This window comes from Abrus precatorius, unplaced genomic scaffold, assembly GCF_003935025.1.
Source record: "Abrus precatorius isolate BTA unplaced genomic scaffold, Abrus_2018 Scaffold7, whole genome shotgun sequence".
NCBI classification, from domain to species: Eukaryota; Viridiplantae; Streptophyta; class Magnoliopsida; order Fabales; family Fabaceae; genus Abrus; species Abrus precatorius.
Window position 1 is genome coordinate 1,573,790 of NW_020874417.1, and position 23,880 is coordinate 1,597,669.

General features: G+C 33.8%; 1 protein-coding gene across 7 annotated transcripts; it reads right to left on the reverse strand.

Annotated features, from left to right (window-relative positions):
* Positions 1-5: 5 nt before the first annotated feature.
* On the reverse strand, positions 6-23,605 carry LOC113870806 (piezo-type mechanosensitive ion channel homolog). 7 transcript variants are annotated; one of them, XM_027507287.1, is made up of 21 exons: positions 23,359-23,605; positions 22,763-22,843; positions 21,893-22,052; positions 21,649-21,806; positions 20,773-20,929; positions 20,481-20,667; positions 19,151-19,266; positions 18,529-18,613; positions 17,532-17,747; positions 17,271-17,448; positions 15,421-15,549; positions 15,187-15,258; positions 14,723-14,851; positions 12,666-14,207; positions 9,674-12,165; positions 8,511-8,906; positions 7,190-7,348; positions 1,959-2,465; positions 1,460-1,607; positions 776-920; positions 6-625 (listed from the first exon to the last, which is right to left on the reverse strand). In XM_027507287.1, the coding sequence occupies exons 1-21, from the start codon at positions 23,405-23,407 to the stop codon at positions 490-492; spliced, it is 7,242 nt and encodes a 2,413-aa protein (XP_027363088.1). In that variant the 5' UTR covers positions 23,408-23,605; the 3' UTR covers positions 6-489. The 7 variants fall into 7 exon arrangements, with proteins under 7 accessions (XP_027363088.1, XP_027363086.1, XP_027363082.1 ...); XM_027507285.1 differs by having other exon boundaries at positions 15,085-15,258; XM_027507281.1 differs by having other exon boundaries at positions 14,723-14,956; positions 15,085-15,258.
* Between the last annotated feature and the right edge of the window lie 275 nt (positions 23,606-23,880).

The window sequence follows — 23,880 nt, forward strand, 5'->3', positions numbered from 1 at the left end:
TATATAGTAAGTTTTTATTAGAAACTACAAAAATAACATTAAAAACATTTAATGTTACAATTTTAATAAAAAAGTTACTAGAATTGAGAAGACCAGGCATGAGATTTTGTTGAGCAGTCATGGAATTATTAAACAGAGATTCTAATTTTCATTGTCTTTCGGCTGTGGCTTGGTCTTGCTGCTTTATGATTTAAAGGTGAGAGAAGGGGTAGAGAACATCGCTCTTCTTGGATAACTATACAAATTTGCTTCACTATAACACTGACAATAACTGTATTGTACATTGTATACATTTTTTGCCCAAAAAAAAAATAATCAGTGTCATGTATAATCAGTAATGAATCAATATGCCGTCCTCGCCAATTTGTCAGAGAAATGTTTCATTACCGCATAATGAATACCACACCAAAAAAGTTGCGAATATTAATCGTAATCATGTGAGCATTGAGCCTGGTTAGCTGTTAGTGACCAAAATAATACTCTGAAGGTTTAATCAGGTTTGGTGTACTCAAGCAGCATGTGTGGGGACCGATATATCTTCACTAAAGTCCAGTAAAGGACCTCTTCAACTCCAAGTTCACCCTCAGCTCTTGCAGCATATATATCCTCGCAGATGGCTATCAACCTACATGAGAAGTATGCAACAAGAAGTAATGTTATAATGGGATGTATCGTAAAGAGGGTTACTAACAACCTATAGTAGAATAACTCATGTTCAATGACATCTGCCTCGTTTAAATGGCTAAACAAGCTTCAGGTAAGAAATCTGCAATACCTGTCACAAGAAGGTAGGTTCTCATAGGGTATTCTCATCCTTAAGTCAGAGCACTGGAGTCTGATGAAACGACCGACGGCTAGAACGAAGGTTATGTAAAGCCCCCATATACTGAACTTGCTGAGTGTGTCACCAAGAATACCCTCTGAAGCAGTATTACGATGTGGAAAAGATTGTACAAGGTATTATCAGGAAATAAAATGAACCAGGCAGTATTGAGAAATATTGTACAAGGTATTATTACGAAATAAAATCAACCATGGACGTGAATACATACACAAGATTAGGATCAAATAATACCAAGTGTCAAACTTTTGATTCTAATCACTCATTCTTGTAATATTATCATGAAAATCTTGCATACAAATATTTACACAATTTAAACATTCGAGAGTATGTAACCTAATAGTAGCTATTTACTTATATTTTAATAAATATATAATCTATTCAAATATGGTGGAATAATGAAGTATTAGTATTAAAATTGTGTGAAATTTTATAAACTTGATATACTTTATAAAAATTTTAAAAAGTAATGGATAGATTGATAAAAATTATTTTTGACAAGTTATTGAATATGCTATCATACTAAATTTAATACCTATTGTAATTTCATTCTAACCCCTCCCCCTCCCCCCCCAACCAACACACACACACACACGTATAATGACATGGCCAACTTACGTGGTGGCGTCTCCTCGGACACAATAATTGCCATAGGTCCCGTCAAACCTCCACAAAATCCACTTAAATTTGATGGATTAATATCTAGGAAGGCCCACCACTCAAATTGCTCACGATTTATAATGAGATCAGCACTAACAGCATTATCCTGAAAATTTGAACTTGAATTTAAATTTTCTAATAGTAATTTAGGAACATTCCAGGCAAACATATACAGTTATTACAACAATCAATTATCACTTGATTTAAAAATTTTACTAGTTTCTAATTATATCCAGTAGTTAGAAGGAAAATTTCCAGAGTTATGGGAAAGATTGCACCAGTAGGCAACAAAAGATTATTAGCTTCTGGCAGTCACCCATGGAATGCAAATATGCCACAATTATCTCAAATATATAAAATAAAATGCAACCAATAATTGAAGGAAGAAACACAAAAGTTAGTTCAATAAAAAGAAGAAAAAATGCTAATTCAAGATAAGTACTTGGAATATGATTACCTCTTCCAAAGGTCTAACATCGCCTGAACCAGTGACACGGAAATATCTTGGATAGACATTATAAATTCTAAAGCTATTCATAGAGCCATTAAGAACCTTCTGAACATCAGACTGTCGTGGAAGATATTGAGGATCAACAGATTTTTCATATTTCACAACTTCTTTCCCTTTTGGCCTGTCCCTTGAAAGCATCCACGTGAAAAAAATTTCCATGTCAGCATTCCATTCAAGGGACTGAATCAATCTGGTCCTAACAACAAGTGGAACAAGCCACAATGTACTAGCATCAGCTTGACAGCATATCAATTGGATATCATTCTTATTATATGCATCCAAATAGCCATAGGGATCAGGATTGACATCTGAATTTAGTGAATCCCACCGGATTCTTTCGCATAGAGTAGTTTGATACAAATTCAACCTTCCACTTACTGTCTTGATATCAACCTGAAAGCTAACATCTTTAATGGGGTTTGCAATGTTTGTTGGGTTACCACTGCTGTACATCTGTAGGGAAAAAATTTAAGATATATACTTCAATAAATTTGTTAAATGTTATTGCGGTGATTGAAAATTGCAATGTTTAAACACATGAACATAAGCTTAACAATAACAAAGTTTCCTAATGATTAATATCAAAATGTCCTTGATGAAGTTGTTCAGAATTTAGGATTGTTATCAAATTAGATTAGATTTGGAAAAAAAATAAAATAAATTGACTCAAGTGTTTCTTAATATTTTTAGCAATTATAATTGTTGAAATCTCTTATCGACTATAAATATGGTCAAAATAAAGCTTATAAAGGTTAAAACAATTCTTAACTTGTAAGCTAATTTTGGAGTTATATTAGACCAGAGATTAAATTTAAGATGATATTGGTCTATCACAAAATTGATGTTCAACTATCTTTGACTGTAAAAAAAATCAACCTAACTACATAGATTTTTCCACTGCAATTAACCCAATCCCGCAACTTCAACTTCCCAGAGCAATTTACTTAGCCCTGCAGTTCTGATCCCGTGACTTATCTAGTGCAATAAAAAAAGTCTTACAATTTGTACATTTTAGATACCCAATCCTGAGTAAGAGATGTATTATGATTGCACATTGACTCAAATACGGCTAAAAAGCTTCTAAAGATCAAAGCAATTCTCATCCTACAAATTAGCTTTTAGAGTTAAGCCCAAAATTAAATTTAAGAATGATTATGCTTTTACCAAACTTGATGAATATGAGATTAATAGAGCATTAGGCATGTTAGAATGTAATTGTGGACATACGAGATTACTAAAGCTATTCTTAATTAACTATCAACCAAGGGCATAATCAATTTGGTCGTGTATTGTTTATGCTTCAGGCCTAAAGGGCTTTTCTGAGAAGGGGGCATGCTAGATAGGTAAACTAAAACAATTCAAGTGGTCACCTAACTATTTAAGATTTTGGAATAGTTAATCCATTTGAGAAAAAGTTGTGCCTAACTGAACTTTAAAACCAAGCTTGGGAATAGGATTGTTCAAGTCATTCTAAGAATACTTTAGAGATATGCTTAGCCAATGTGGGATCTTTAACACCCACCCTCATGCCCATAACTAATGGAAATACAAAATTACACATTTGTAGATGGCCCATCATCAAGTGTGGGAACCATGATAGAATTGAGATCAATGACACTTAACCTTACAAGCTAACTCAAGGGAGATGATTGCTCAAGTCATTATAGAGTACTCTGGCAATGCCTATTGAACAATATTAAATGTTCACTTAAAGTTTCATCACATTCCATAGAGACATGAATGCAGTTTCACTTGTATACAAATAAAGACTGGGTTTGCAAGCTAAGCCAATTTTCCTTCTTTCTATATGCAAACTCATGAAAGGATGAAAGAATGAAAATATCATACTACTATTTAAGAGAAGGACATGAATTTAAAGATGCAGAATTTTTATGAGCAATGCCCCTTAATCAGACTACACAGCCGTAAATTTATACTATGTACAATATCAATTACATACAAATCCATTTTGCTAATTAACTAAGAATCTGTAATAGCTCACATTTTACATGTGTTACCCAACATAAGACATCAACGTGTAATCAACATATGAATTCTTTTATCCAAAATACAAGATATTGTTTGCCCGACTTTTTTAGGCTTCTTTCTCCTTTAAAAATGAGAAGCCAAGCCAAATTCATTGTTAGAATGCATGGAAATATCCTAAAATATTTATCATATTTTCAATTATCCTTTGAAATTAATTCTCTATTTCCTCATATCCTGATTTTCATATTTCCTTATCTTATTATAATTTACTTTCCTAATTAGTTAGTTATGGTTAGTATAAATAAGGGTCAGTCCTCTAGATTTTATGAATGTATCAAACATATAAATATATTGTAATATATCTCAGGTAATGTCAATTATCTTTTATCTTTTCTCAGATATTGTAGGACTATTTTTTTCTTTTTCATATTGCATTGAAAAATTGTGATGTTAGATAATTGCATTGAGAAATCCATAAGGTCAAGTTGATTGCATTAGAAACCTGTGGGGCAAAGTTCATTTTTGGATAGTTGCAAGGAATCAAATATCAAATCTATAATAGGCACCGATATCATCTTAAATTTAGCTAAAGTCACATTAAACCTTAGAAGTTAATTCGGTGAAGATTGCTCAAACTTTTATAAGATCCATTTTGGTTATATTAATAGTAAATGCAAGATCTCAACACACCCTTTGTGTTTAAGACTCCACATCATTAGCGTGAATTATAGGGTTAATTTTTTTTATATTGCTTTAGAAAAATTGTGGGGTCAAATAAATTGTATTGAGAAATCCATGAGGTCAATTTGATTGCCTAGAAATCAATAGGGCCAAGTTCATTTTGATAGTTGAGCATGACTAAATATCAAATCTATAACAGTTGAATTTAATTGAAGTCCAACTCAATTTCAAAAGTTAGCTCATGAGGTAACAAATGCTTAAATCTTTATAATTTTTACTTTATGTATAGTTGATGTGAAATCTCAAATTTCATCATCTATCTTAACAAAAAAAATATCCATAATTTCATAGTGATATTAGTGCTATCCTCCTTCATGACCTGTCTCATCACTATTCTACTATCAAGCTCTCCAAAATTTTGATTTTTTATCATGATTCTTCTTTTCAATTAATCATCCGTGCTACCATGTCAACCCTTCAACATCTTGTTCCTTTAGGTGAGTTCAACCCCTTTCTAAAACTGTTCTTCATTCTCATGACCTTCTCCGTCTTACCAATGTATTTGAAACAATTTTTCAACAATCATATCCTCCCTTTGGAAATTCTGAATCTTGTTCTATATTCTAGCCATCTTATTTTTTGTTTTGTTCTATTGCCATGACATTTTCAACATGCCCAAACATTTGCATTTCTCTCTAAGTTTCGATCTCCTTTGCCATGCATTTTTCAACATGTTTTAAACAGTATTCAACTATTGTCATCAACCCCTTACCCATTGTTGTCTTCATTCCGGCAAGTTAAGATCTTTGCTTTGACATTCATAATTTTTTTTTAATTGTTTGGTTTGTTTTCTCTCTCTTGTTGACAGAAGACCTCCTCTACTCAAATATACTCATTTTGGCTCAAATTTTGCACTTAAAAATTATATTATCTTGGCCCCAGAACTTCTCCATAAATGAGTCTAGCCGTTTGTCTTTTCTATGAAACCAATCAAGTCCTATAATTTTACCAAAAGTTTTAATTGGCTTTGTGATCTTCCTAGAGACATCAACTTGCTCACATGACTTCCCTAGAGATCAAATCTTATAATAAAAGAAGTATTTTGAACATAGTTAATTTAGGAATTAGGATATCTTAACAAAGCCCCTTCACATCCAAGATTGGATATCTCAAGCATAAAATGTGCAGGACAAGACATATATGAGTAAAGCATCAAAGATTGGCTATGATTTAATACCATATGAAAAATGGATTGGGTCAAAATCAAAGCTAGCTAGAGGAAGAAGTATTGCATGAGTCTAATAAAAAATATTTTAGCTATATTCCTAATTGATATGAAATATCTTAACATGAAGCTACTTTGATACTTCCTCAAGTCATAGTTGTCAATAGTGAGCAATAATGGCAGAACGTGGCGAAGCAGCCTACGGCTGCCACAGATCTGACATAATGGAGTGTTTTGCTGTAGTGGCCATTGCGGCTGAATTTGTGGCCCAAAATGTAGCCTTTTGCAGCACAACCATGCCACTACATTAAAAAATGCCAACTTTTCTTTCTACGCTCAAAATGGAGCAGTTTTTAGGGTTTAAAGGGTAAAATAAGACTTCTCACCATTTACAAATAACCTGACTTTCCTTTTTTGCCCTTGAGATCATGAGATGACACAATTTTGAGGTTTTTTTAAGGGTAAAATAGTCTTCTTCTCAGTTTTCAGAAAACATAACCTAATCCCACTATTTCCTCACATTTTTCTTCTCTGCTTCTTTGTTCCACACTCCTCTCTTCTCTGTCTCTGTTCTGCTTCGCAACTACCTCCAGTCCAACAAAGCCACCCATCTTCGACAACTTTGGCAAAATCTACTTCCTTTCTTATCTCTATTCTTTAATTCTGCAGTATTTCCTCTGTTATGTTCTCAATTGTGTCTTCTAACAACAATGGACAGCTAGCAATGACATCATGTAATTTATTCACTTGTATATTTTGCTTAAGACCTATGCTTTTGTTGGTAATTGTTCATATGCTTTATTTATGAATATTTTTTTAGCATTATATACATAATTATCTGGATATATAATTATTATATATCAATATAAAAAAAAAAATAGCGGTCATCTTGCTATACACTATTTTGCTATAGCATTTTGACGGTTGTTCACTATGCGCTGCTGTTTGGGATTGATGACTATGCCTCAAGTGTCAACATATAGGGTTGTAACATAAAACCAAGGTCCTAAAATGCAGACCACGATTTGAATGCTACTATGCCAGGACAAAACTCAGGATACTGATATTTAAAATGTATAAAAAATTGGGGTTATCCTTCGATAATTTTTTCCTTAACAGTTTAACTTATATTTAATTAGTTAAAAAATAAATGAAATCCTTCAGTCAATAAATTTGGCTTCATATACTAACATGTCTATAAAATAGAAATTCCAGAAGTAAAAACATATCTCACCTTTATCAATAAACTATGAAATCAAAAGGGCTTTTATTATTTTCTTACCAGCATTGGAGCCCATATTACACAAATTAATACAAAGAAAAGGCATATCCCATTGCAGCATTTGGTCATTTTCGTTTGCTTCTCCCCTTGTTTGTGGGTAGCTCTATTCAAGACTGTATCACATTTGACAAGGTACAAACTTGCATTTATATCCTCAAGCTATCACAATGGGGAAAAGATATTGGGATTAGTTTCCAAACTAGGCAGCATTTAGAAGCAAACAAGAAATAGACCGAAACAAAAGCTCTTCCAAATAGAATTTTACTGAAGATAACATGAAAAGTGAGCTAAATCTAAGAGGTGCTGCTAACACCAAAAATCAAATCTAATAGATAGCTACTAATCACCTCAAAGACACACAAAAGCAGGAAAATGCAAAGAAGTTCTAATGCTCCATCTAATGATATGGGGTAGGAAATGCTAGTAAAATAACAGTTTTACTCTTCGTTTTCTTTTAAATAACAACTTTGAAACAGTAGCAACCATATCAAATTGAGTGTGTGTCTGTATGTGTGTTAAATATAAAATAAAGAATACATATACTCAACAAAGTATTACCATTTTATCTAAAGACAGAAAATTTTGGTTTAACAATTATTGATAGATTTTATCTTTTTTCCTTCCATTTAAAAAAGGATGGAGTCACCAAATATATTTGGTGATATCTTTTGCTAGTCATGACATGCTGAAATTCTCATGCAGCAGCCATTTTCAAATTGATTGATCAGTAACAAAAGAACTTCAGTTAACATGTTTTTATGATAACAGACTTTTCATTGTTTCATTAAGTCTCAAATTTGTTTTCCTGCTGGCTGTATGAAAAGAAAAAAAACATTGAGAGAAGGTTGGAAAATTCTTCAAGGGCACAAAGGTGCAGCAAACAATACCAAAAAACCAAGTAAAAACTCTACCAATCATTCATTCATTTTAAAATTTGAGGTGCAAAGACAAATAGGAGGCAAACCCAACACCAAAATCAAGCTGAAACTCAACCTCCCAAACTAAAACTAGTCTTTTATGTCAATGTCACAAAGTACTGGAAGCAATAAAGTGAAAATTTCTCCCAGTGGATTTTCAGACCAAAACACATGATGTCTGGGTTTTGTACTCACCATCTTTTAAGAGCAACATAATTAAAATGAGAATTTCGATTCAATCAATCAAAATTATTTGAGAACAGTACTCAGTAACAGGGTAATTCTAAAATAAATGAAGGAACATGACAATTTATGAAAGTTGTTGCCAGAAAAAGGGTCAAATGATCAAAATTTTACCCTTTTGATGAAAAATGATGATTTTAGAAATATATATTTAGACATACCTTTAGCCAGTCATACATGGTGAGAGACGTAGTTGTGCATGACCAGTCAAGTACACATCGTAATTCATACAAGAATGGCAAAGCACGATAAAGTCTATATCCTAAGTAATTGATTCTTGAAACTTCACTGGTCAAAAATTGCCGATACAATGTGCTTTTGTGAGGAATGCCATATTGAATTTGTACAGCCTGCAGTCCTAGAGAAACTGCTTTTGCAAGAAATATGGCTCGGAGTGCTAACCGAGCTCCATGTTGTTGAGATGGCTCCAATTGCCAATCATGCTCTGTAACTGAATATGTGAAGAGAATGAGGTTGAAAATATAGAAAACTACTTTCCCCGTGGCAAATGAGCAGAGGTATATTATACGATCAAGTACAATCAAGAAGAAGATAGCCTGAATAGAAGAAGTAACTCTTATTAGGAATCTATGAGACATGGCAAGTCTAGCCAAACATAAATGCAGAATGCAAAAAATCATCTGATCATTCTAACACAAGTATTCAACCAAAAAATATTTTATAAAGAATGTTTCTTAAACATGTGAATAGAGAACTATAGTCATTCTCTTTTGAAATGCTATAAATTTTAACGTCTATAAATTACAGAAAAAGGAAAACAAAATCTAAATGTTCAATTCCATTTGGAAAACCAAAAGAATCATAAATTAAATCATTTCAAAGGTTCTGGATAGTTTTTCAACGTAATGTCCCAAACTAACAATCCTAAAAACTTAAGTTTTTAAATAAAGACACATGAATAATTTTATATTACATCTCTAACATGACCCCTCAACAAAAAGCCAAAGGCTTGAAGCATGGACAACCTACCATGTGCTAAAATTTAAACTTTTTTTTTGAAAGAATGGGAGACAATGAAGATTAAGATATATGAACGGTTTTACATTGCATCAAGTCATGAACCAATAACCCCACAAATTTAAGCTCTTAGATTAAAATATATGAATGGTTTTACAATGCACCTCTAAAAATAAAGAGTAGAGAACTACAGAAATGTCATACTTGACCTGCTTCACTCACCCAAATAGTTCAGACTAGTCTAAATGAGTTAAATTTTTTCTTGTTTATTAATATACAAGAGTAAAACCTTTCCTGGACTGTTACATAATGAAGGGAAAATAAAAACGAAAAATTATAGACATACCATCAAAATAAAGACAAATTCTTTTGGAAACTGGTCCTCAAGCTGATACACTTCAAGAAACTCACTTTTATTTTTTATAACAGACTGGTAAAAGATGGCAACAAGAAAGAATACAATCAGATCTGCACAAAATATGTAGGCATACAGATCGATTTCTCTCTTGCCTCCACCAATTACAGAAAGAATACGGTAAGGGAATCCCAATTCTTCCACAAAACCTGCATGTTGTGCTTTGAGGATTTCCTTGGCTACATCAGCTGCTGGAGTTAATGACTTATTCCATTCTGCTGAAGAGCAATCAATTACAGGTGAGGCATACACAACCTCAAAAACAACCAAAGCAACATTAGGTTTCTCTTGACTTCTTTCAATGCTTTGAACATTAACCCTACTAGCAAAAGGACAAAGAAATGGGTTCTTTTCCTTGCACCTATCATTATGGACAATTCTGAGCACCTGATTAATTCCAGACTCAATCCTCTCTGGTTGAATCCCATCGTCTGGCCAGAAGTTGACGTCCATTGACACCTGAACAAAATAAGGAGGCGATTCTGCTCCCTGTGTGAGTGATTTCCAGTACCAAAAAAAGCTTCTGATTATCAATTTTACCATATTAATAATCTGATTCAGCATAGCCCATGCTCTCTCTTGCCAGTTGTAACTATTGGGACCATCTTTTGCATGGAGATCATTCTGCTTAAACTTGAAGTCAATAGAAGACAACCATTCACCATCTTTAGGAGTTATGGAGCTTTGAATGAGGGTAAATAAATAGACAAGAAAGACAGGTAAAGAACTGACAACAAATGAAGACATGATTTTGTGTGTTGGAAAACCTAATTCTCGTAACAGGCCAGGATCAATGCTCAATCCACAATGCTGGATGATAATTTGGTACAAATACTGAAGTAAAATATAAACTTCTGTATAGATTAGCATGATAATCCAGAAGGTGTAACTTGGGCCTGTATTTACACACAAAGCATATAAGAAGAGTGCCCCGAGATACACCATTGAAAGCAAACTGAAGTTCCATAAGAACATGAGAACAAAGCAACAGTAACATACAACATCATTATTTGAACGCATCTGGTACCAAATATATCGAAAGATCCTTCCTAACTGCAGACTTGCAGTATCAGAACTCTTATCAGATTGCACAGATGAAGAGCGATCCATATACATATGTTGCGTTTTCTGACTCTCCATCTCATCATATATCTTATCCTCATTGTTTGTGTGATCATTTGAATCAGAATCTTCTTGTGAAATATTCAGAAAGGTCACTAGGTTATTGACTGCCTGATTTCCAATGGACTGTACCTGGGAAACACCATCACCAATTAATTGTACAGCAGACTTCAATGGATTTTCTTTTGCTTGCCCTTTGACCTTTTCCTTTTTTCCTGAATCACTAGAAGAAGCATCAATATCTATTTCAGTAATTTCACAAAAAGGAGAATTCATAGATTGCTTCATGTATTCCTCTGTTAATGGAGTTTCCACATTTGCACAAGCAGATGATCCGTGCAGTTCAATTGGAAAAGCAGAATCCTCTCCTATGGTATGATCTAGCCTACCCAGAACATGGTCTTCTTTATCAGGGATCCCAATGTCATTATTTGATGAGAGAGAAGTGGTCCTCCTCCTTCTTAAACCCTCACTGGTGTGAGAAAATCCATCAATACAATTAGTGGATGTATTCATGCTATGGAGTTGTATTTGCAGGTTAAGCATTTCAGATTTCATCTTCTCCACCTGCATATTACGCTGTTGTTTTTTTTCTTCACTTTCACGAATTTGTTGTAATTGTGCAGTTTTCCAAGCAGCCTTTTTTTCTTGCTCGCGCACAATGGCTCCAATTTGCTCTGCTTCCAGATAGCGACATATATAATCAAACTCTTGCGAGGAAAACATATATGACTGAAGTGATACCAGCACAAAAATGATAATCTCTACAATTGCAGATCTTGCTGTAATCCGAAAACCATAATCATATTTATAGAAACCAATCATCTCATAAATGTTATTTGCTGTCCCACACTTCCCAGCACTTGGTCCTCCAATAAAAGGAGATTGATAAGCAAGAGAAAGGATAATAACAGCAAAGTTATACATGCGCAAGAACTTGAATATTTTGTTCTTCTTCTTCAGTATTTCAAGCCTCATGCGGAAGAATACCAGAGCAAAGGCAAGATACCCAAGATGCAGAATGTCATACTCAAGTGTTCCAGTAATCAATATCAATATCAGCACAAGATCTAACAGATGGCAATAACAGTAAAGCCTCAAATAGTCAAGAAATGTCCACATGCTTTTAGTTTCAAAAGAGAGATCTCGCCACACAAATGTGTTCCTACGTTGAGATATAATCTGACGATATGTTGATGATCCTGAAAAACTAGACAGGCGATCAGCACGAAGTTTAAAGCAAGCCAGCATGAATACCACGAAGTAGCTGATCAACATCCGGGGATCATCAACGATAAATCCTACAACAGTAAAGACACTGATAAATGAATAAAATAATATATTAAATAATGGGTTTTGCTACCTAGTGCCTTAAGGAGGCACTATATTAAATGCTTCAAATTACTTAAAACAAGTATTAAAAGATTTTTTATTTCCAAGATAATAAATGCTTTACTTATTAAATACTATTTACTTTTGTTTCTTTAACCAATGCCTAAGAGTACTCATCAGTATTATAATAAAACATGCATATAAAATATACTGGTGGAGAGCCCCAAAGAACTTTTAAACTGATGTCACTGCTACCTATTTCATTTGTGCGACAAAGGGAGGTGTTTCAAAGAGGAAGAATTTGACCAGATATTTCAAGTATCGAAACAAAAGTAAATAACCAATGAACCAAATGTCTAGCTAAAACTTGTCTAATGTCCTCGCACACTTAGAGCATTGGAATATAAAGGCATGATCATAGAATTCTTCAATGAAGTTGGTAATTCAGGAAAGGATAAGAGAGTCCTACCAAGCCAACATTTTTCACAATAACGGAAATGCAGAGTTGAAATTTTCCAGCAGTCATGGCAATGAATCTCACTTGGAACATGGGAATCCAAAGATAACATATCTTTCCAGATGGCTAAATATTCAAGGATGAGAATGGAAGCAAACAAAAAGACAAATATAGGCCAAACTTTGCGTATTAATTTCCGATTCAGAAGAATACAAGCTACAAGCAGTGCAATATACAGCATGGATAGTGCATTCAACAAGGCAAAGCTTGCAAGTAGTAATGATATCATGTTTATTTCAAGACCAAACAAATTAAATATATTCTCCATCCAAAATTTCAAATAAATTTTCAAGACAGTTTTCTGTGTTTCAAATCGCTCCTTTCTCAAAGATACAATCCGCTTCTTGTTCCACTTGTGACTCTCCTTGGAACTTCCCCAGATAAACCCAAATGAATATTTTTTACTGTTACTGTCAGAACCTCCTGTTTTAGATGATGGAGTATCAGGTGCTTGAGAAAGACCAGAGGTTATAGTTTGCAGTGATTTGTTCGACACCCCTTCTTTAATTGCAGATGGTGGATGTGAATTATATGATGGTTTATTTTCCGCATTGCATGTAGTAACATCATCAAATGCATCTTCTGTGGAAACAAACAAAGGACAAGGTTCTTCCCATTGTCCTTTGCTTAGAAATGTGTTTGGCATCCTCTCCAGCCAACGGAAGACATTGTATTGAAGAGTACAAGCCATGATCACCAGTACTTTCCCCCTCAATCCAGATTCTAGACCCCAAAAGCCAGACTGGAATACTTGGAAACCCAAAAAGAGAGATATATCAGAATGCTTCTGCCCAGGAAACATTTTAGCCTGCTTACCCCACATCTGAAAAAGATACTCAGCTGTCACCAGAAAACCTGTGTATGCTAAGAATGATTTGGATGGGATACTAGAAGTTTTTGGTAAGATGGAGCAGGAGACAAGGCCAATCAGATACAATAAACCAAATGCACTAATTGGGGACAAAGCTGCGTAAAAAAGAGTGATGAACAAGATTTTCTGGCTGTGCCAGATAAGAAATCGCTTGATAAAGCCAAGTGCACCTCCCTCTAACTGATCTGCATGATCCAGTCGGTTCTGCTTGCTCTGCCTCCTCTCATAGCTATAAAGTTGCATAACAATTAAGACTGCCAGAGACTCCCAAACATTGTGAAACGAAGATGAATTTGAGTCATAACCCAGATAAAAGTAGAGATCAATTAATTTGGACAACCACATCTCAAAGCTTGAGAAGCTACTCAAGGTATATATGAAGATAAACACCAAAATTGCATACACTTTCAATGGAAGCCAAAGCTGTCTCTTTGTTCTCTCAACAAGTTGTCTTCCAATAATCCACAGAAGGAGAAGGAATATGTAACCAAATGATATATAATTAGGTCTCACCATGTATACTGTGAGAAGAATAGTCAGAAAAGCAATGTAGGTGCCACATGATCGGTATATAGATAGGAACTTCTCCCCAACTGCACTCAGGTATGATGCTATTCTTCTTTCTGTAAAAATAAAATATATGACAATGAAAACATGGATCACAATCAATAAGGCAGCAGCTTCAATACAAAGACTTGGTTTCTCTAAAAATGGTACCCGACAAAGAGTAAGAGTATATATGTATTCCATTTAAAGCATCACAATCAGAGTTGCTTGATTAAAAGATTTTCATCACCCTAGCAGAGCCCATGAGAAAGCATGCGGATCCTAGAATAAATTTTGGTATTATTCTCAACCACAATATTGCCAATGAGAAATTGGCATAAAAAAGGATAATTTGACTCAACTTCCTCCCAATCCCCCAACCCTTTTTCTTTTAATTGAACAACTGATGTCACTTAAATCCGTATGCTAAAAAAATTTCTGGTATTCCTTTCCAAATACAATCCTCAAGATAATGCATGCCAACTACCTCAAACTACCCCAAATTTTATATCATTACACATTTATGTAACATACCTTGTGTATAGAAAATAAATTGTAATTCCAAAGCAATATAAATGTTTTTAAAATGTACCATAAGATAAACTTTCATCACTGTTTCTCACAGAGGAGGAAGCATATACAGACAATAGAACAGATTTGTTAAGGCCAGCTTTTAAGATGCCAAATCCAATAGGAGGACTAGGGGCATGCTGTACAATTGCTGAAAATGAAAATAACATCTCAAAACCATGGTTATGAATTGCACAGAAGCAAGCAAGTAAAGCTACTTCCACAAAATCCCAAGCACTATCTTCTTCAAGGAGACCTGCAACAATTTGTAAAAGATTCGGTGAATCTCCCATTTCCTTGTCACTAAATAAAATAAGTGAGAAAGAATATGGATATGGAATTGATATAATTTGAGAGTATGTTCCAACTAAATCCATTACATACCTAATTGCATTACAACTTCCAAGCTTAAAGAGCCTTTTCTCTCCAGTGCAGTTGAGATCAAATTAATTTGAAGAACATACAACAGAGAAAAATGAATCTCACAAAGTAGAATCAGAGCCTGTCTCATCTTTCTGCTGACATTGTGGCTCAAAAGATACATCAAAAAGAATATCACTGAAGAGAAGACAGAATAGAAGTTAATCAATATACAAGCACTTACTGTCACATGATAAACAACAACTCAATTACAGACTCACAAGAAATAAGGTAAATGAACACAAGTCAGTTAATTGGATTAAATACAAAATGAACACATAAGGGTTTGACAAAACATACTATAGACAGCATGGATGAAACCGGGTTTTATAGCAATGAGAAAGATCAATGTCAGCATGATAGCCCGAGAGCATTTGCGCAATCCCCATGCTATTGTTGCCACAATCAATACCTTAGTCTCTCCCTCCACTGTGGATAAGAAAGATTAAGATGACATAATAGATAAAAAAAATCTAATTTAGTCAGCCAAAAATTTTCTGAACAATAAAAAAGCAGAGAATAAAAAGTTCCAAAACTATTATTATAGTCAATCTAGAGTGAAACACCTAAAGTTTCAGGATAATAAAAAAAACTATGATCATAAATTAATAAATCATGAACAAGTACATAATAAGTAAGCACCAAATACAAATACACAGTTTTCTATGGAATTCCACGTGTTCTTGAAAGAGTCAAAGATTAATTCAACAATGATGCACTAAAACATAAAACTGTTTCAAATTTTGGTATGTATAAGCAACTCATAAGTCATAACAATAATGATATTAAGGGTTCTACTTCTACAAGCCACAATAATAAGAAGCCAGGTTATACTATGTACTCAATTCCACACCCCAATATCATACCCAAAATTATGCAGGTGAAAAAGAAGAAAATATGATATTCTACAGGAAAGATAGGAGGGGGGTAGAATAAAATCTGGGCAAGTTAACCTTAAATTAATACTGATACAAACAAGAATGTTAAAATAAATAAGTAAACAATGACCGAAAAACAAAGGAAAAAGTTATTTTTCCTAAGCTTGTTTTTGGATAGGGTTGTTTACGTGGCTTTCATTTGGTTTTCAGCTGACAATTTTTACGGTTTATAATGTTACATGTGAGTGTGAGGTCACACCAGTTGGGTTTGAACTCAGGAGTGGCTGATGCACAGCAAGATCCTATAACCAACACAATTTATAGAATGATTGATAGGTTTATTGTATTCTTGGATGCTTCATGTGATATTTCTGATTCTGTTGATTTTTTTTACATCTTTAATATTTTAAAAATGCTTGTACTCTTCCAATGAAATTTATCCCTCTTTCTCAAGCAAATTCTCCATTTTTGGTTGTTGTCTAATGAAGAATGACGACAAAACCACAAGGCAATTAAAAGATGAAAGAAAAACTAACCAAACCATAAAAGTCTCAGAAGCAAAACCATTCAAGCCAACATTTCTACTACACAAAGTGATATACACAAAAGCTGTATAAAACCTTAATGACAAGCCCAATACAAAAAAAAAAAAAAAAAGATATAGCCAACTTGGTGAGGCTAAGTATTATTAGAAACAGATGAGAACTTATGTATTTTAAGATGAATTACTAGGGCAAATTGCACTTACCATATCAGGTTTACACATGCACTAAGGAATTAGTTACAATCTGCTATTTACCCAAAAAATAAGGCAGAAAACATTACCCAGGATACTAAGGTTCTAATGATACTTGGAACTAATTTTTAATTGAATAATGTGTTAATGCCAACAATGATGAGAAAAATTGAAAGGGAAGAATCATGTGATAGGAGAAATGAAAAAGTCATAAGCAAAAGCTGGAAAAGAAAACAACGAAACATCAATGGAACCACTCGGAGTAAACATACATGTATTTGCTACCATAGAAAATTGACAAATATTATTTTCCATACTACAAACAAAAAATTGACTGTCCCAAATGATTCCCAGAGGACTTAAATTTAGCACAAAAAAATAAAAATGAGCATACCTACATAAATACACCCATACTCAGTTGTCTATAGCCACATAGGGTCACAAATAAATGCGTAAGTAGCTGTACTCATATCTCGAAAACAAAGAGGGCTGATAAGTTTTCATGTAACAGGTATGACAAGATTGTAATTGATTACCGTTTACTGAGGAAGAGTAATTTGAAGATTGCCCACCCTCATCAGACAAGCAGAGGAAAACTGAATTGTTCACAAGATTACCCAATGCAACTAAAATTCCAAGACCAAATTGTGCGAGCAAAAAAAATCCAGGTATTGGATAGTGCCACAGACCCACCATCTCCCAAATTTTCATGTCCTGTAACATGTATAAAATATTTATAATTATTTAAATACACATTTACCAGTCATAAAAGTTGTCACCCTGAAAGATATAATTACCCGTCCAAGTTTCCAATTCAAAAATGTAAATGCCACATTAAATATATAGGTGCTAGCAGCCCACAAGAGAATGAAGACAAGAAGCAACCCATTCAATCGGTGCAGACGAAATAAGGATGGAAAGGCATAGATAATGTAACCAACATAAGCAAGTAGCCCAAATGCACATAAGCTTGCAAAATTAAAGCTCCAAAAGCAAAGGGCAAACAAGGAGACCTGCAAAATGAAATAAATGTGGGAAATCCATAAACAAATCATTTGGTGTTAAGTAAATTAAATGCATATGACACTTGGAATGAGTAGCTACAAATGCATCAAAGAGATATCCCAGACAAGATTATCTACCTAACATAAAGCACATTCAAGGAAGGGGGAGAAGAGAATGCTTCCATTTAATAATAGATATGGTGGCAGGTTGGTTGCTGGATCAACCAAAACATTTCTACAAACCACAGATATTAAATTTAAAAGCAACCAACGATTTATTGTCAACAAAAAACAATCCTCAAAGATGAAAAGTTAACCTATTTAGAACATATTCATAGGATTAGTACATGCTTATATTGTCTTATTTTGGATTGAAAACAGCTTATGATCAAAACCAAAACATTTAATACTAGATATGGCGGCAGGTTGATTGCTGGATCAACCAAAACATTTCTACAAACGCTACAGATATTAAAATTTAAAAGCAACCAACAATTTATTATCAACAAAAAACAATCCTCAAATATGAAAAGTTAACCTATTTAGAACATACTTCATAGGATTCGTACATGCTTGTATGATCTTATTTTGGATTCAAAACAGCTTATGATCCAAACCTAAGAGAACTATTGACCAGAAAAAAAAAACATAGGAGAAAAGTTAACCTAACTCAAACATGCTGTAAATGTTCACAAATGAAGGAAGAACTATCACAGATACAGTCATGGCTCTAGGATCATTCATCACTGATAAAAGAAAGCAGATTATAATATGTTTTAGGAATATATACCGGGAAACCATACGTGAAAAAGTTGATACTAAAAGTGCGAAAAACGGCTCCTCTGAGTAAAACATTTGTGTGCCTCTCACCAGATCTGCACATATAATTAAGGCACTCAGCATATTTTAAAGCCAAATTCAATATTCCCAGAAGAAAAAACCGGGTAATGAAAGGTGAAACTGCAGATGTAAAGTGAAAAAACAATCTGATCAAAATAAGCAAAATTGACACATTAATTATCAGTGACCATATTTCTTTCAGACGCATTTTTGTAAGAATATCTTAATGAAATGGTAAATGGTGAGGGATGGAATTGAGGGAAATGAAATGGTATTAGATGCCACTATTTGGATTGTTTTAAGTAATGTAGAATGAAAACTAATAAAATCTATTCCATCTACTTCCATCCAATACATTTGTTTTTCTTCCCCCTACAACCAATGCGGAGGATATGAGTCAGAATCAACTTATTATATGCTAATCTCCTTAACATTCCGTTCACATACCAAACAATGTATTAGAAAATTTCCTCCATTCAATCATAAATACATGATCGTTCATAGGTGTTTGGATATATCCTTGAATAATACAGCCTAAAACCAATCAGAATAGTAGATTTTCATTTGATTACCTTGATTCACGAATGAAAAAGGAATGCTTAGAGGGAAGAAGTTGCTCAGTCAAGCTACAATCTGTCCTGGAAATTATAAAACCCATCTCCTCCAAATCAGATTTAATGAATGACAACTGCATCACAAGAAAAGAACAAGTCAAAACAGAGTTAGTCACAGCAAAAGCCAAATGCATATGTGAACACAATGAGGGGAAAATCTTCAGTCATACACCATTTTATTTTATATAGAAAATATATTAGTTAGTTGTTCTCCATGTTGGAAGAAGAATATATCTTTTAGAAGTTTGATTACTATTGAATGGCAGTTGTTTCATTTTATTTTATATCACCTTCTGCAGCTTTTTTATATATTTTTGTCAATATAAGATAATATATATTATATTATTTTCTCATGGTCGCCAATTTGCCATGCTTCTGCCATAAGCTGCCACAACATCTGCCATAATTGTATGGTAAGTTTTGGGCTTTTTACCATGACTCGCCATTGATAACATTGCACTTAAGGCTGGTTACTAATGTATCAAAAAGTTTGATAAACAAGTCCATCATATCCAAAAATTGGGTAATAGTTGTCTATTAAATTTGTCCAAATTAAAACTGTATCAATTTTCATGTTGAGATGCAAATAGGAGACATTCAGGAATTTTTAATGATATCTGTACATTGAAGCCACATCCATTAATAGAAAATGCTGCCAAGAAATTGCCCCAATTAACAGATTTTGTTACCAATTGGAAATATAATATAACAAATTGAATATAACCTGAACATACCTAGTTCCTTCTCATCAAAATCACAAAATTCAAATTTATACAAACCAAAATCAGTGGATCAAAACCTACAATATAAATCTAAAATATATACCAGCAACTCTTTTAACAGAAAAAGAAAATGCTAGGGAGGGGGAACTCTAGCCAATTTCAAAAGGGCACACAGAATTCGCACTACAAGGAATATGTACATTTGGCAAATGTTTGTCCACAGATAGTAGAACTTCACTGTCAGCATAGTTATCATCTCTACCAGCACTAATTTAGTTATCAAATGGCACCTAAAAGCTTTAGGGTCATCAAAATCTATTCAAAGCACAAAAAGATAATTACAAGACTACAAAAATCAAAAATTTGCATTAAAATAGACATTTTGTCAAATTTGCTACACTCTACATGTTAGGCTCTACTACATTAGAAATAAAATATATCACAAGTAAAGGGGTTCATGTGAGAGTGGACATGCAGTATCAAAATGAGATAAGCCCATTTGTACTTAAACAGTCTCTGCCAACCATATTCAGTATAAACCAAAAATTTATGAAACAGATACGTACCATTATATAGTAAAATATGAGAGAAATGCTAGAACATATTTTAGGCCACTCAGAAGTTGCAGATATTTTGTAAAGACCAATAAAATCAGCCATCCAATGAACTGTACTTGGAAATTCCACAGGAAGTTGATATATGTAAAGCAGGAAAATACTAAAACCTGCATACAGCTGAAGAAGCCTCCACCACCTTTAGAACCATATACACAGACATAAGCACATAGGATAAGAAAACATCAAATACCACCTAAAGAGACAATGAAAGAGCATAAAGGAAACATCCAATAAAAATCACCTAAACAGCCCAAGAAAGTTGCTTGTAAAAGACCAATCCACAAGACCAACACAGCTACCAATGAAAAAAGGTAGTGAGGCCCATGAAGGATGGCTAATCCCAACAACTAGCTGAATGGCAGGCAACAACAAGCAAGATGCCACCCGAAGATGAGAACCTTCAATACACAAAAACAAACAAAAGAAATCATTTGCATCAAGTTGCAGGGGTCAAAATAATAGAATGATAATTATAAATATATTGTTGAGAAAATTGTATAAGGGTGAATATAAAAGAACAGGGCTGGCTAGAATTCAATAACACCAAAAGAGACCAAAATTCAGAGAATTCCCTATCATTTAAATCTCTAAAGAAGTGAAAATTCGAGGAAACACTCGAGTGAGATAAAGAATAAAACAGACCAACAAGGGCCTTGTGCAGCAAAGAGAGAGGGAAGTTGAAGAGTCTATGAAAAGCATCAGAAAGAGGAATATATCCCAAAATTTAATATGGGAGCCATTGCCCAAACCTAATGAGATAAGAAAAGTAAAAGAATTAAAGAAATGTAGCCTTGACATACAAACTTCCAGGGGCTAGCATGCAAAGAATTGACCCCAGGATTAGCATCTCATCCATTAGAATGTAAATCATACTTACTTCAAATAAAGTCCACCTTTACTTCAATTAACCAAAAAAATTATATTTCTTTCATAACAAACAACAAAAGATTGCAAAATTAGCTGCATTAGCACAAATCCCTAAGAGATTGCACTCATGTGCCATAACTAGACATCTCATATTACATGTTTAAAATTGGTGCATAATAAAAAAAACAAACATAGCAATCAAAAGACAAGACAAAAATAAACAACAGGGTCAAAGAAACTACTTACAAACCTAAATGTTCTATAATTGATAAGAAATGATCCCATGATGAATCTTGCCATGTTCTCAGAAAATGTCTCTTCCCATATATATCAAGCAAAGCAACAAGAAGTGCTAGCAGTTGTATAACCAAGAAATAAATTACATAAGGAGATTTCCAAGACTGAACTCTGCAAGAGCACACCCAGAAACAACAAATCATTATATCCACAAAAATGACAAATAAGACCAAAAATGAAAAAGATACCAATCTCACATCATAAATCCAATCAACTTTGCCCACCAAGCATCTGGTATACTCCATGATTTTGGCATAACAGCCCATATCACCAGATAAGTCACTTGAGAAAGTATTGCAACTACAGAAAAGATGACAATTGGCCACAATAACAAAATCCTCCTTTGGATATGAAATCCTGCAAGAAGAAAAACAGAATAAGCAGTAATTAAATATAAGTCTTAAAGACAACACAAAGCTAAACCATATCCAGCATACGAATAGGCAGTATCTAGAAGCATCAACCCATGAATAAATTCTACATGACTATCAAAAGGACCAAGTTTTAACAGCCAAGCACTTAATAAATATGTCAGTCATAAGGAAACCTACCTAGTCCTTTAAATAGAATCAACTCCAATTCTATCAGAATGAATTCTAATTTTAATACAAAAATAAAGGGATGTGATTCATTAGATTGACACAATTACATCATTGGTTTTTCCTTCTTTTTTTTCTTTGGTTCCTATTCAAAATCCCTTGAAATTGTAGATGGACTACATTCCTTACTGAATATACAACATAAAATATCAGAAGGAACTCAATCTGAAGAAAATCTGTGTAAAGAGCTTGCCTAACAATAACAATTTTTTTTTTTTTCTTTAATGACTGTATAGGAAGAGTAAATTCACTGTTAATCTGTGATCTTCAAATGAAAAATAGAATCTGTTGACTACCCAGCAATCAAATAGTAGAGACAGAGAAGGAGAAGTGTTCCCCATTATTTAGAATTTTCATGGTAAGGACATCATTTGCAGTTTGCACACTGTGGTTAAGTATCAAAGATAAAGTTTAATGCTTTGAGCGACAATAACTTGGAACCCAAACAGAAAGAACTAAGCAGCTTACCTAATTGTGATACATTGTACAGAATGAGAAGAAAGGCTATCAAATCAATAAGAGAGATCAAACTCCAGTTGAGTAAAGCAGCTGCAAGAAATCAGAGCATAAACATATAAAAATCAGCACACATTTCAACAGTGGAGTACATATCCCATACATGGGACTACTGTATCATACAATAAACCAGACTGAATATCAGAGAGGTAATTGAAACAATATTTAAAACACATGCATACTATTCTTCCTTAAATTGTTTATCCAGTCCAATAATGATCTTCTACCTAAATCTAAAGACTATAAGAAACAAAATTACGCAGTGTAAATGGGGATACTCAATTATACCTACTGCCAACTCATTCTCACTTCAAAATCAATCACAAATGACTAACTCTAACTTCCAAGTTTTTGTGGTGATTCTAATATTGTTAGTCCCAAATCTTCAAATGCAATCTAGTTTTTATGACAATATGGATTCCAATACGCTGAAATTATTAACAGCATAAAAACAAATCAATCAGTAACAACATACAACTTATGCTGCATGGAAACTATTAATGCAAGTAATCAACCCACCATGAAAGCTCATTCTTAATGCAGGGTACCTGATAGAAGCAGCGTCGGCAACACGAAACCGGCGAGAAATTTTCCCATTGGATTCGGAGGCAACACGCGGCGATCACATCGAGAATCAAATCAATCAGCTGGTAGGAGATTCGATCGTTCTTTTGGGAAATGAGTTTCTCGAATCACGAGGAAAGTACTTTCCAGCGCAGAGAGAAAAACTCGCCGGAAACTACCATCAACTCGAGAAAACCCAAATGTTGGTTTGACGGCTTTTCTTCTCTTGGCTCCACAGTTTCAGTTTTAGCCCCTTCTCAGGTAAATAAAACCAACAAAAATCCGTTTATCGATAATTTTCTGAACAAAAAGGCAGCAAAAAATTTTTTAAAAAAAGGAAAATATATAATCGAACCAATATTTTTGGAAGCTTTACTTGAAGTTAATTTACTTCGATTATTAGATATTGGAGCAAAAAGCGAAATGGTGCAGCTACGAGCCTACGAGGAGAGGAGGAGGAGTAAATAATTATGTGACTCCAGAAGCTGCGATGCGTTTGTCCAATG